General features: G+C 35.5%; 1 protein-coding gene across 1 annotated transcript; it reads right to left on the bottom strand.

Annotated features, from left to right (window-relative positions):
* Positions 1-1,008: 1,008 nt before the first annotated feature.
* OTUD3 (OTU deubiquitinase 3) lies at positions 1,009-14,316 on the bottom strand. Its single transcript, XM_060758695.2, has 8 exons — positions 14,096-14,316; positions 11,841-11,989; positions 9,526-9,638; positions 8,475-8,597; positions 6,989-7,108; positions 5,674-5,770; positions 3,836-3,984; positions 1,009-2,345 (listed from the first exon to the last, which is right to left on the bottom strand). Exons 1-8 carry the CDS (start codon positions 14,260-14,262, stop codon positions 2,160-2,162), a joined length of 1,104 nt encoding a protein of 367 aa, XP_060614678.2. The 5' UTR covers positions 14,263-14,316; the 3' UTR covers positions 1,009-2,159.
* Between the last annotated feature and the right edge of the window lie 850 nt (positions 14,317-15,166).

The raw sequence follows: 15,166 nt of genomic DNA, 5'->3' as shown, positions 1-15,166 counted from the left end.
AATATAATATAATATAATAAATATAATATAATATAATCTATCTAGATCAGATCTAAAGGCTATAGGAGACCACAAGCTTGAATATAAAATAATTCAATATTAGCATCTATCTACATGATCTAGGAAACCACAAGTGTGTATATATTATATTATATTATATTATATTATATTATATTATATTATAATGGATCTAAGGGTTTGAAAATGACACAATATATGATATAATGTCCTATAATAGATATGATTGAAAGGTTTGCGGAGACCACAAGTTGAACGCAAGCTGACTTTATTGATCACGGCATCCACGCGTCAACAAGACCCATCCTTTGGAGTCCCGGATCGTCCGAAGGAAAAAAAGGAAAGCAACCTATTTTTAAAAAACCAAATTCTCAGGAATCCAATTTCTGTTGGGTGTTTGCAACCAACAGTCAGTCAATCAATCAATCAATCAATCAATCAATCCCTCGGAGATAGGAAGAACACGGGGAGGGCAGACGCTGAGGAATTAATGCCGTTTGACAACGCTTTGAACTCCCAGGATGCTGTAGCATTGAGGCATATATATATGTATGTGTGTGTGTGTGTATGTATGCATTAATTCCACTGTGTAGTCAATAACCTTTGGCAGAGAAGTAGTCTTTGGGTTGAACTCGATTTTCATTATATATATATTTGAATATATATATATGTGTGTGTGTGTGTGTGTGTGTGTGATGTGTGTGTATCTATACACACACACACACATATACACACATATATTTCAACTCTATTTATATAGAATGTACAAATATATATATTATAAAATTATATTTTATATACCTATATAATATTTTCATATATATATATATATATATATAGTTCAAATGCATATGTATTAAATAAATAATGTAGGCATATAGAGTACAAATATATATAATAAAATATTTACATATATATATCATTATATATATAAGAATTATATATATATAAATATATCTTTATAATATCTATGAATATATATATATAGTTCAAATGTATATGTATTATATATATAATGTATAGTGCAAATATATATTTGGAACTCTATTTAAATAAATTTGTATCTATGTGTGTGTATAGGTCATACACACACACACACACACACACGCACAATAAATACACACATACAGGTATGTATGTATATATATATTTATACACACACATACAGTAAACAGAGTCCATACACACACACACACATATATACATGTGTGTGTGTGTGTGTATGGGCTCTATTTACTGTGCCATATATATATGTGTGTGTGTGTTTGCATATACACACACACACCTATCTATGTGTATGTGTGTGTGTGTATATACACACAATATATATTTTTGGAACTCTATTTAAATAAATCTGTATTTATGTGTGTGTATAGGTCATACACACACACACAATAAATACATACATACATACATACACACATACATAAAGAGAGTCCATACACACACATATATGTGTGTGTATGGACTCGTCATACATACATAGACACATACATACAGTAAAGAGTCCATACACACACATATATGCAAACACACACACACATATATACATGTGTATATATTTATTTATATATATTTATTGTATGTGTGTGTATATATGTACTATTTAAATATCTATCTATATGTGTGTGTGTATATATATATATTTGACATAAACAAACACATTTAGATTTTGTGTGTGTATATATGTACTATTTAAATATCTATATCTATATGTGTGTATGTATATATTTCACATATACACACATATAGACTTATTTAAATAAACACACACACACACAAAGTAAAATAGAGTTCATATATCTATAACCTATTGGTTTTTAAAGCCCAGTACAATTTGTAACCTGTGTATTGATTTATTATGATATTTATTTATTTATTTATTGGTTTGTGATTATTGCTTATTGACTATTAGTTTCTGATGATGGATGCATTGTGACTTGGTCCTGTTGTGATCCGGATATAAATAAAGATGATAATAGTGATGCTGCTGATACACACACACACACACACACACACATATGGCAACCACCCTGGCCATCAATCCGACACTCAACCCGAAACCTCTTGCGTCTACACTGCCAAATTAACACAGTTTGATCCCGCCGTCATTGATTCTTGGGCGGAGATGGGGGGGGGGGTCAAATGTTGAGGGCGGCCACAGTCCTGACCAGCGTGACCTCGGGGTCGCCTTCGACCTCGCTCTCCTCCTTCTTCTTCCGGTTGTTGTTGTCCTTGTTGTTGTCCTTGGCTTTCTGCCGGTGGCGGTCCTCCTGCCGACGCTTCTTCTCCAGCCGCTGCTGCTCCTTCCGTTGTCTGCAGGACAGCTGCGGGAAGGGGAAATAATAATAATAATAATTAATAATAATTAATAATAATAATTAATAATAATAATAATAATTTGTATTTCTATCCTGGTTTATCTCTACCTTCTGAGAATCAAAGCAGCTCACAATCCAGGTCATACACACACACACACACAATAAATAACACATACACAATACACAATACACACAAACACATGTTATCCATAGTAATTATATTTAATATATTAGTATTATTATAATATATTGTAAATGCATAGGTGATATATATCAATCATATACAGATAAGAAAACTCACACACATATTTAAATATATAATTATATATTATTGTATGTTATCCATAGTAATTATATTTAATATATTAGTATTATTATACACTAATATATTATATGTATAGGTGATATATATCATTCATATACATATAAAACACACACACATATATTTAAATATATCATTATATATTATTATATGTTATCCATAGCAATTATATTTAATATATTAGTATCATTATATTATAATATTATTATAATATATTGTAAATGTATAGGTGATATATATCAATCATATACATATAAAAACATACACACACACATATATATAGACATTTAAATAGTTCATATGAGTCTATATATTTTTGGAACTCTATTTAAGTAAATCTGTATCTGTGTGTGTGTATAGGTCATATACACACACACACAATAAATAACACACACACAACACTCACACACACATATATATTTAAATATATCATTATATATTATTATATATGATCCATAGTAATAATATTTAATATATTAGTATTATTATATTATAATATTATTATAATACATTGCAAATGTATAGGTGATGTATATCGTACATATACATATAAAATACATACACACACATATATACACACCTGTGTGTATATATTTTTAGAACTCTATTTAAGTACTTCATTTTGAGTAGATATGTTTGTACCTTGTGGGTTGTGTTATGGGCATGGGAATTTTGGTTAAGTTTCGTTGGGGGGTTTTTGAGTTTTGTTTCCTCGTTGGATGCCCCTAACAAATTTATATATATAGAGATATATATGAGAAAGGATATATATTGATTTATTTTATATATTTATTATTATATATTTATTATTTTATTATATATATATATATATATATGAGAAAGGATATATATTGATTTATTTTATATATTTGTTTTATATATATATATATATATATATATATATATATATGAAAGGATATGTATTTATTTATTTTATATATTTATTATTATATATTTATTATTTTATTTATTTTATATATTTAAGGGTTTATATATTTTATATATTATAAATTTTATATATTTATTTTGTTTTAAGTATATATCTATATTTATTTATTTTAAGGATTTATTTATTTTATTTTATTTATTTTAAGGATATATATTAAGAATCCGCATTCATTGGAGGAAGCGCAAGGGGATTGCATATCTGCAACCCCCTTGCGCTTCCGGGTACCTTTGTGTTCTGCTGCTTCCTTCCCGGGTCCCCTTCTGCCGGGTTCCGGTTGTTCTCTGCCTCCAGGGTTCCGAAGATCCGGGTTCCGCTGCCGTTCTCCTCCCAAAGTCCTGGCTTCGGCCGGTTCGTCTGGGCCACCTCCTCGTGTTCTAAGGGAAATAAGAGAGAGAGAAAGAGTCGGTTGTATTATCATATTACATCCTTATCATATACTGTTATGATATAATATATATATATATATATATATAAAAACATATTATATAATACATAATAATCACATGATATATATTATTATATATTATAATAGCTGTATATGATATAATAATATATAACATATATAATATTATTATTATATATATTATTATATCATAACTGTATATAATATATATATATTATATATAATAATGTTATATATTATTATTATTATATATATCATAACTGTATATGATATAATATAATATATATATATATATATATAATATTATATATTATATAATATATAATAATAATAATTATTATATATTATTATTATTATTGATGTTGAAACTTAGGGAAATATGATGTATATATTCAATTTTATCACACTTATTTACTGTATTATTATAAGTGTCTTATTTAACTTACTACATAGAGTTTTATTAAGTTGTACAAGCTTTGTTGTTTGGTTCAGTATGGTGATATGGTCATAGCCATAGCTAATCAATAAAGTGTAATTATTATTATTATTATTATTATTACTACTACTACTACTACTACTAACTTGGGGACCCAGCGGTGCCTAGGTTATTTGAGAAAAGCTCTGTCTGCCAAGTATTCGTAATTGGATGAGGGTCGCAGCAGTCTTGGGAAATGAGTAAAGGTACTTTGAGTCCCATCATCCATGGTCCATCCTCCTCCAAACTGCACCAGGATGTAGAGTGGGTCATGGGGGCTCTGTGTGCCAAGTTTGGTCTTGATCAGTCATTGGATGTGGGTCACAGCAGTCTCGGGAAGTGAGTGGAGGTACTGCAAGTCCCATCATCCATGGTCCATCTTCCTTCAAACTGCACCAGGATGTAGAGTGGGTCATGATGGTCTGTATTCCAAGTTTGGTCTTTATCAGTCATTGGATGAGGGCTGCAGTGGTTTCAGTAAGTGAGTGAAGGTACTGCGAATCCCATCATCCCTGGTCCATCCCCCTTAGAACTGCTTCAGGACGTAGAGTGGGACATGAGTACTCTGTGTGCCAAGTTTGGGCCTGGTCTGTGATTTGTAGGAGCTACAATGTTCTGTGGGAAGTGAATCAGGTGAAGGTACTGCAAATCCCATCATTCGTGGCCCATCCTGCCCTGAACCGCACCAGGTTTAAAGTGGGCCATTGGGCCTCTGTGTGCCAAGTTTGGTCCTGATCCCTCATTGGTGTGGGCCACAGTGCTCTAAGGAAGTGAGTTCAAGTACTGCAAGTCCCATTATCCATAGTCCATCCTTGCTCAAACTGCACCAGGGTGTTGAGTGGGTCTTGCGGGGGGAGGGGGGGGTCTGTGTGCCAGGTTTGGTCTTGTTCTGTCATTGTTGGGGGCCACAAGGTGTTTTGGACTTCAATTCCCACCATTCCTGACAGTCTCGGACCCTTACCTCTCCTCTCTCTGCCACCTCAGAATGTTGGAATGTTGAGGCCGGCCAATCAGAGACCATATGCAAATTGTACCACAGTGGCAGCCAATCAGAATGTTGCCACATACACCTCCCTTCCTCCACATACAAACATTCACTTTTATTAGATAGATAGATAGATAGATAGATAGATAGATAGATAGATAGAGATATAGATTATTATTGACGTTGATGTTGAAACTTACGGAGCCTCTGCACCTCGTTCACTTGGGAAACGGCAAAGATGGCCGACTCGATGTTGTAGTCTTCCGTTTCGAGGATTTGGAGGATTAAATCGGAGTCCTGCCAAGAAAACGGTACATTGCACGGATAAATAAATAAATACATCCTTTAAATAAATAAATAAATAAATATCCTTAAAATAAAATAAATATATAAAATTTATATATAAAATAAATAAATATATGCCCTTAAAATATATAAAATAAATAAAATAATAAATGTATAATAATAAATATATAAAACAAATAAATCCTTAAAATAAATAAATGCATATCCTTAAAATATAATAAATATAGAACATTTATAATATATAAAATCATAAAATAATAATAAATAGATAATGATAAAATAATAAATATATATCCTTAAAATAAATATATAAAATAAATAAATCCTTAAAATAAATAAATGTGTATCCTTAAAATACAAATATGGAATATTTATAATATATAAAATAATAAAATAATAAATGTATAATAATAAATATATAAAATAAATAAATCCTTAAAATAAATAAATGTATATCCTTAAAATATAATAAATATAGAATATTTATAATATATAAAATAATAAATAGATAATAATAAAATAATAAATATATATCCTTAAAATAAATAAATGTATATCCTTAAAATATAATAAATACAGAATATTTATAATATATAAAATAATAAAATAATAAATAGATAATGATAAAATAATAAATATATATCCTTAAAATAAATATATAAAATAAATAAATTCTTAAAATAAATAAATGTGTATCCTTAAAATATAATAAATATAGAATATTTATAATATATAAAATAATAAAATAATAAATAGATAATAATAAAATAATAAATATGTATCCTTAAAATAAATATATAAAACAAATAAATCCTTAAAATAAATAAATGCATATCCTTAAAATATAATAAATATAGAACATTTATAATATATAAAATCATAAAATAATAAAATAATAAATAGATAATGATAAAATAATAAATATATATCCTTAAAATAAATATATAAAATAAATAAATCCTTAAAATAAATAAATATGTATCCTTAAAATACAATAAATATGGAATATTTATAATATATAAAATAATAAAATAATAAATATATATCCTTAAAATAAATAAATAAATAAATAAAATCCTTAAAATAAATAAATGCATATCCTTAAAATATAATAGATATATAAAATTTATAATATATAACATATATAAGATGCACCCATCCCACAGTGCAGACACCCCCAAAGTGGGCCAAACAAAAGGCCAGGCTCACCAGGCAGCCGGTGGCGTTCCGGACTTTCTGCACGGCGTCTTCCACCTCGTTTGGTTCCACCGCTTCCACTTCCTTCCATGGGACTTCCTGCTTTTTGCCGGACTCCTTCCTGCAGAATATCTGGAACCAAGGAAGAGCTTTTAATCAAGATATAGATGAACTATAGACCTGTATTAAAACAAAGCCAGACAGGCAAGGAAATAATAATAATAATAATAATAATAATAATAATAATAAGTCAAGGTGATCGGCACACTGGGTGCAGCGCCTCAAGACCTTGGCCTGCACTTAAAAACAATTGGTGCTTACAAGATTACCATCTGCCAGCTGCAAAAGGCCATCTTACTGAGTCCCCCCAGGGATGAGAAAGGCGGTATACAAATACTGTAAATAATAATAATAATACTGGGATCTACACACATCATTCGCCAATACATCTCACAGTCCTTGACACTAATAATACTGGTTATAATAATATACTATAATGGTAATGAGAATATTAATAATGGTTATAATAATATACTGTAATAGTAATAAAGAAAATCCAACCAATGCTCCGTTCAGCAAAGGACAAGAGGGATCCTCTCGCTTCTGCATGGAGAAGCCATGGAAATACACAAGTATGTGGACAATTTCAACAGAAAGGAGGAAACCATGAAAGTGAACAAAATCTGGCTACCAATATTAAAAAAAAACTCTAACATTACAACAGCACAACAACAGAGAGGAAGCAGGCAGGGACATCTAATTACCTCTCAACAAAAGATTGCTCTAGGCACAGTCGGGCCATTATATGCTAATCAAGGTGGTTCGTTGAAACATTCCCACCTAGATCCAGCAGACAAGAGTCCTTTGTCCCACCCTGGTCATTCCACAAATATATAAACCCCTTTTGTCTACTTCCAACAGACCTCACTACCTCTGAGGATGCTTGCCATAGATGCAGGTGAAACGTCAGGAGAAAATGCCTCTAGAACATGGCCATATAGGCCGAAAAAACCTACAACAACCCAGTGATTCCGGCCATGAAAGCCTTCGGTAATAATAATAATGATGATGATGATGATGATGGTTACAATAATATACTATAATGGTAATAACAATAATAATGGTTATAATAATATACTATAATGGTAATAATAATAATGATGATAATGATGATGGTTAAAACAATATACTATAATGATAATAATAATAATAAGGGTTATAATAATACACTATAATGGTAATAATAATAATAATAATAATAATAATAATAATAATAATGGTTATAATAGTATACTATAATAGTAATAATAATAATAATAATAATGATAATAATTCAATAATAATAATAATAATAATAATACAACAGCCAGCAGTGACCGTGTTTGCTGTAGACTCATCTTGTTGTGTATATAATAATAATAATAATAATAAATTTTATTATTAATAATAATTTTATTTATTATTATTATTATTATTATTATAATTACTGATTCCTGACCTCGGTTTGCAGCCTGGCGGGGGCCTCCTCATTGTCGTCGATCTTCCGGACGCTGTCGTAATGCTCCCCATATCGGTATGCGATGTGCAGCTCCCGGGCGTTGCCTTTGTCCGTTCCCCGGATCTGAATAATATTCATATAATATATTACAATACATTCATATACACACACACAAAACACATATACACAGACTGGGCCACAGCAACACGTGGCAGGGGACAGCTAGTAGTAGTAGTAGTAATAATAATAATAAATATTGTAAATATGGAATATGAACAGCAAAGCGTGGTAGGGGATGGCTAGTAATAATAATAATAATAATAATAATAATAATAATAATGTAAATATCGAATATGAACAGCAATGAATGGCAGGGGATGACTAGTAATAATAAATAAATAAATAAATAAATAAATATTGTAAATATGGAATATGAACAGCAATGCGTGGCATGGGACAGCTAGTAATAATAATAATAATAATAATAATAATAATAAATATTGGAGATATGGAATATGAACAGCAACACGTGGCAGGGGACGGCTAGTAATAATAATAATAATAATAATAATAATGGGAATATGGAATATGAACAGCAATGAGTGGCAGGGGATGGCTAGTAGTAGTAGTAATAATAATAATAATAATAATTTAATAATAATAATAATTTAATAGTAATAATAAATTGTGTCAGTATAATAATAATAATAACAATAAAAGGTAAAGGTTTTCCCCTGACATTAAGTCCACTTGTGTGTGTTGGTGCTGGCGTTATCCATAGACAACATGCATGGAGCACCGTTACCTTCCCGCCAGAGCGGTACCTATTGATCCACTCACATTTGCATGTTTTCAAACTGCTAGGTTGGCAGAAGCTGGGGCTCACAGCGGGAGCTCATCCCGCTCCCCGGATTCGAACCGCCGACCTTTTGGTCAGCAGCTCAGCGGTTTAACCACTGTGCCAGCGGGGACCCCACAATACAATGTTGGGCTGAGTGAATGATATTTATGTAATATAGTATTAGGATTCTGGGAGTTGTAGTCCTCCTACCTGCCAGAGGGGGGCGTTGAGCTGGTGGATGACCACGTTCACCTGGTTGTTCTTGGCGAAGGCCACGATGGCGTCATTCCCGGCAAAAGTGCCCGGCTGGGACAGGTTGGCCACTGCAGAGGAAGGAAGGAAGGAAGGGAGAAGACACCATTAGGAGAGCCCTCTCTAGGAAGCCCATGGGCTTCCTAGGGGTGGCTCCGTGGTTGACTTCCTGTCATCGTACGGTAGGGAAAGCCCCTCTAGGAACCTTCCTCCCACGTGTTGGAGGACTTGAGGGATTTTTGGCACAAAGTCCTCTCTAGGGATTTACAGTCCTCCAGAACGACTCTAATTATAAAATATATTATTATTATTATTATTATTAATAATAATAATAATATCATTAATAATTTGAGAAATAATAATTATTTATAAAATAATAAATTATTCTCATATAAATAGTGATAAAGTATAAACAATAATATGCGCATTATTACTATTATGTACATAATGAAGTATAATATGCACATTATTACTTTTATAATATCATGAATATTATAAATAATAATTATTTATAAAAATATAATTATTCTTATACAAATAGTAATAAAGTATATAATACGCACATTATTACTATTATAATATCATAATTATTTATATAAGAATAATTATATATTATTTTTATAAATTATTATTAAGTATAAACAATAATATACAAATTATTACTATTATGTACATAACAATAATAACGTATAAATAATAATATATATTATTTTATAAATAGCTAGCCATCTCCTGCCATGCGTTGCTGTGGCCCAGTCTGTGTATATGTATTTTGTGTGTGTAAATATGTGTACATGTGTATATATCTGTGTATATATGTGTGTTTGCATATATATGTGTGTGTATGTATACGTGTGTGCATGTCTATATATGTATGTATGCATGTATATGTATTTCTGTATATTTGCATGTGCATATATATGCATGTATGTATATGTGTGTGTGTATATATGTATATTTGAGTGTGCATGTGTGTATGTATATATGCGTGTATGTATATGTATATGTGTATATTTGTGTGTGCATGTGTATATGTATATATGCATGTATGTATATGTATGTGTGTTTATGTATATGTGTGCGTATATATGTGTACGTGTGTATATGTATGTGTGTATATATGTATGTGTGTATATATGTATGTGTGTATATATGTATATTTGTGTGTGCATGTGTATATGTATATATATGTATATGCAAGTGTGTATATATTTGTGTGTGTTTGTGCATATATATATGTGTGTGTGTATGATTGTGTGCATATGTACATGTGTATATATCTGTGTATATATGGTGTCTTTTTTGGGTTTTTAAGTCTGTTCCGCTGGGGTTTTGTGTGTGTGTTTCGGGATGATGGACACTCGTTGACGTAATAGGTGCATTGTGTCCACATTTCGTATCAATTTGTCCAGTGGTTTTTGAGTTATGTTAATCCCACAAACGAAAATTATATTTTAATTTATATAGATAACAGATATTATATAAATAACAACAATATATAAATAAATTATGAATAATAATATATAAATAAATGATGAATAATAATACATAAATAAATAATGAATAACAATATATAAATAAATTATGAATAATAATATATAAATAAATAAATGAATAATAATATAAACAAATAAATAATAATAATATAAATAAATAAATGAATAATAATAATAATATAATTACAATTGTGCATTGTAATTGCTTATTGGTAATTTATGGATAATGTGTTAAGTCAATTGTTATATGTTGTATGGAACCACTGCTGTTTCTACTGTTTTTACTGTTTGTGAACCGCTGTGAGTCGCCTTCGGGCTTGAGATACAGCGGTATATAAGCAAAGTAAATAAATAAATAAATAATAAATAATATATACATAAATGAATAATAATAAAATATAAATAAATGAATAATAATAATAATATAAATAAATGAATAATAATATAATATAATATAATATAATATAATATATAAGCAAATGAATAATAATATATAAAAATATAGTAATAATAATATATACATAAATGATGAACAATATGTAAATAAATGAATAATAATATATATATAATATAACCAAATGAATAATAATATATAAATAAATAATAATATATAAACAAATGAATAATAATAATATTTAAATAAATGAATAACAATAATAATATAAATAAATGATGAATAATAATATAAATAAATTATTATTAATAATATCTAAATAAATGAATAATAATAATATACATAAATTAATAATACTAATAATATGTAAATAAGGGGCGCACGGTGCTTCTCGAAGGGGAGGTCGTCCTCCACGAAGGGCTCGAAGTCTCCCCGCTGCTGCTGCATGTAGGCCACGGTCTCCTGGCGGTGCCGCAGGTGGTTCTGGGAGTGGCCCTCCAGCTGGTCCCCCAGCGCACGGAAGAGGCAGTTCCTGGCCGAGAGCAAAGACAAGGGGGGTGGGGGTGGGATTAGCGTGCGTCCGCACCGCACACTTAACCCACTTTGATGCCACCTTCATCAGATCAAGGCCGAGGCCTCCTTCCTGCCTCGCAAGGCCTTCAGCCTTCCCTGCCACAGAATCCCAAAACACAACAAAACTACAAAATTGAGATGTCGAGTCCCCTTTAAGAAAGGACCCTCATTTCCCGGGGGGCGTGGCTTGGAGGAAGAGGCGTGGCTTAGCGCCCTCCCGATTGCTCAGCTTGAACGGAGTGGGCGTGGCTACAGCCGAGTGGGCCGGGCTTTCTCAGTATTATAAACAGCCGCAGCGGTGGGCGTGGCCAAACCGGAGGGGGCGCGGCTTCCTCAGTGGACGTGGGCGTGGCTACGGCGGAGAGGGCGGGTTTAATGAGCATATTATAAATAGAGCCTCAAAAGGAGGCGTGGCCAAGCCGGGGGGCGTGGCTTCTTCAGTAAAAACACAGCAATGGCCGTGGGCAGGGTGGGCGTGGTCAGAACCGGCAGGGCTGGAACGGAGGGGGCGTGGCTTCCTCAGTAGAGGCACGGCTACGGCAGTGGGTGTGTCCAAGACGGACGGGGCGTGGCTAAGGCGAAGAGGGTGGGCTTACTAAGAGTATACAGCAGCTATGGGCGTGGCTAAGGGCGGTGAGGGCGTGGCTTCCTCAGAACATGCACTGCTATGGGGTGGGCGTGTCTAAGGAAGGTGGGCCGGTCTTACTGCAATGGGCGTGGCTTCCTCAGTAATACAAATATATGGGAGGGGGCGTGGCCAAGGAAAAGAGGGCGGGCTTGCTGAGTCAATAGTGCCGCGTCGGTGGGCGTGGCCAAGGCAGAGGTTGGGCGTGGCTTCCGCAATAGAGCGAGGCTTAAGACGGAGAGGCGGGGCGAAGGCAAACGGGGGCGTGGCCCCACACTGGATGAACGGCAATGGCAGTGGGCGTGGCCAGAGCGGACGGGGCGTGGCTTTCTCAATAAGTAGACAAATACGGCCATGGGCCTGGCTAAGTGGAACGGGGCGTGGCTACGGCAAAGGAGGGGCGTGTTTTCCATTGTAGAGACACAGCTCTGTCCGGGGGCGTGGCTTACGCGGCATATATAAAGCAGTGGGCGTGGCTAAGGAGGCCGTGGGCGGGGCGTACCGCAGTAGGCGGGTATAAGGCGGGGCGTGGCTTCCTCGCTCTCAGAGTGCTTACTGAGACGATAGAGCAGCAGCTGCGGGCGTGGCTAAGGCTGAGGGGGCGTGGCTTCCTCAATAGAACAGCTCAGGCCGTGGGCGTGTCTATGGAGGGGGCGTGGCTTCCTCAGTACATAGACTGCTTATGGGGTGGGCGTGTCTAAGGCGGAGGGGGCGTGGGTTCCTTAGCTCTGCCTTGGCCACGCCCACCGACGCGGCACTATTGACTCAGCAAGCCCGCCCTCTTTTCCTTGGCCACGCCCCCTCCCAGATATTTGTATTACTGAGGAAGCCACGCCCATTGCAGTAAGACCGGCCCACCTTCCTTAGACACGCCCACCCCATAGCAGTGCATGTACTGAGGAAGCCACGCCTCATCGGCCTTAGCCACGCCCATATAGTCTTAGTAAGCCCACCCTCTTCGCTTTAGCCACGCCCCGCCCCACTTGGACACGCCCACGGCCATAGCCCCGACTTAGTAGCGACTTAGCTCTCACCGTGGGCGTGTCTAAGGCGGAGGGGCAGGCTTACTGATCTATAGAGCCGCAGAGGTGGGCGTGGCTAGGACGGAGAGGCGTGGCGAAAGCAAACGGGGCGTGGCCCTACGTTGGATACAAGGCAATGGCAGCGGGCGTGGCTACAGCGGACGGGGCGTGGCTTACTCGGCCGATAGCAAGCCGTGGGCGTGGCTAGGGCTGAGGTGGGCGTGGCTTCCTCGGTAGATATATATTAACAGCTCTGGCTGTGGGCGTGTTTAAAGCAGTGGGGGCGTGGCATGCTCAACGGCAATGGTCGTGGTTAAGCGGAAAGGGGCGTGGTCTACACTGAATATAATTTAGATGTGGGCGTGGCTTCAGGTGTTGTGGGCGTGGCCGGGGCAGGGGGCGTGGCCGTCTCTCTCACCCGTCTCCCGGCACTTCCCGGAGGCGGAGCCCGAGGGCGCGCAGCTGGGCGGCCAGGCCTCCTTCTCCTTCTCCTCCCGGGGGCCGGTTCTTCCTCTCTCGGGCCTGCGCCAGGGCCCTCCGCTTGGCCGCCGCCGCCGCCTGCTGCTGCTGCTGCTTCCGAGACATGTCCTCCTGCCCGCCCGCCGGCCTGACTGACTAACCGCGCATGCGCGTTGGAACACTTCCTGCTTCCGGCCCCGAGGCGGAAGGAAGGGGCTTCCGACACAGAGACGGATTGCTAGAGCGGCCTCGCGTTCAAGATGGCCGCCGGCCAAACCTTGTAAGTGCCGCTGAGAGGAAGGGTTTGGGCCTAGTCTTTATTATGTATACTTTCTCTCTCTAAATAGATAACAACTAGTTAGTAGACTAGGTAGTTAGTAGACTAGACGCAGTTAGTTAGTAGTCACTGTGACTGAACGAGAAGTCAACAGTTCGAAGCCAGCCCCGGTCGGAGTGAGCTCCCGAACATTATTAGTCTAGCTGGCTGTTGACCTATGCAGCCTGAAATAATTAATAATAATCTTTTTTATTTCTATCATTATTATACATTATCCCTCGTAATTATATTATATCGGCCAGGGATGGGTTGGTTGGTTGGTTTGTGGGTTTTTTAATACTGGTAACCAGATTTTGTTCATTTTCATGTTCATTTCACATCTGGCTACCGGTATTAAAAAATTCTAAAATTGCAACAGCAAAAACAGCAGAGAGAAAAACAGGCAGGGACATCTAATCACCTTTCAAGAAGAGTTTGCTCCAGGCACAGTCAGCCCATTGTATGCTAATCAAGGTGGTCAGTTGAAAGATTCACACCTAGCCCAACTTACAAAAGCCTTTTGTCTCACCCTGGTCATTCCACAGATATATAAACCCCTCTTTTCCCATTTCCAGCAGACCACCTCTGAGGATGCTTGCCATAGATGCAGGCGAAACGTCAGGAGAAATGCCTCTAGAACATGGCCATATAGCCCGAAAAGACCCACAAGAACTGAGTGATTCCAGCCATGAAAGCCTTCGACAATACATTAAT

The sequence above is a fragment of the Anolis sagrei genome, chromosome 13 (assembly GCF_037176765.1).
Source record: "Anolis sagrei isolate rAnoSag1 chromosome 13, rAnoSag1.mat, whole genome shotgun sequence".
NCBI lineage: Eukaryota > Metazoa > Chordata > Lepidosauria > Squamata > Dactyloidae > Anolis > Anolis sagrei.
This window is presented reverse-complemented; position numbering and strand designations above follow the sequence as displayed.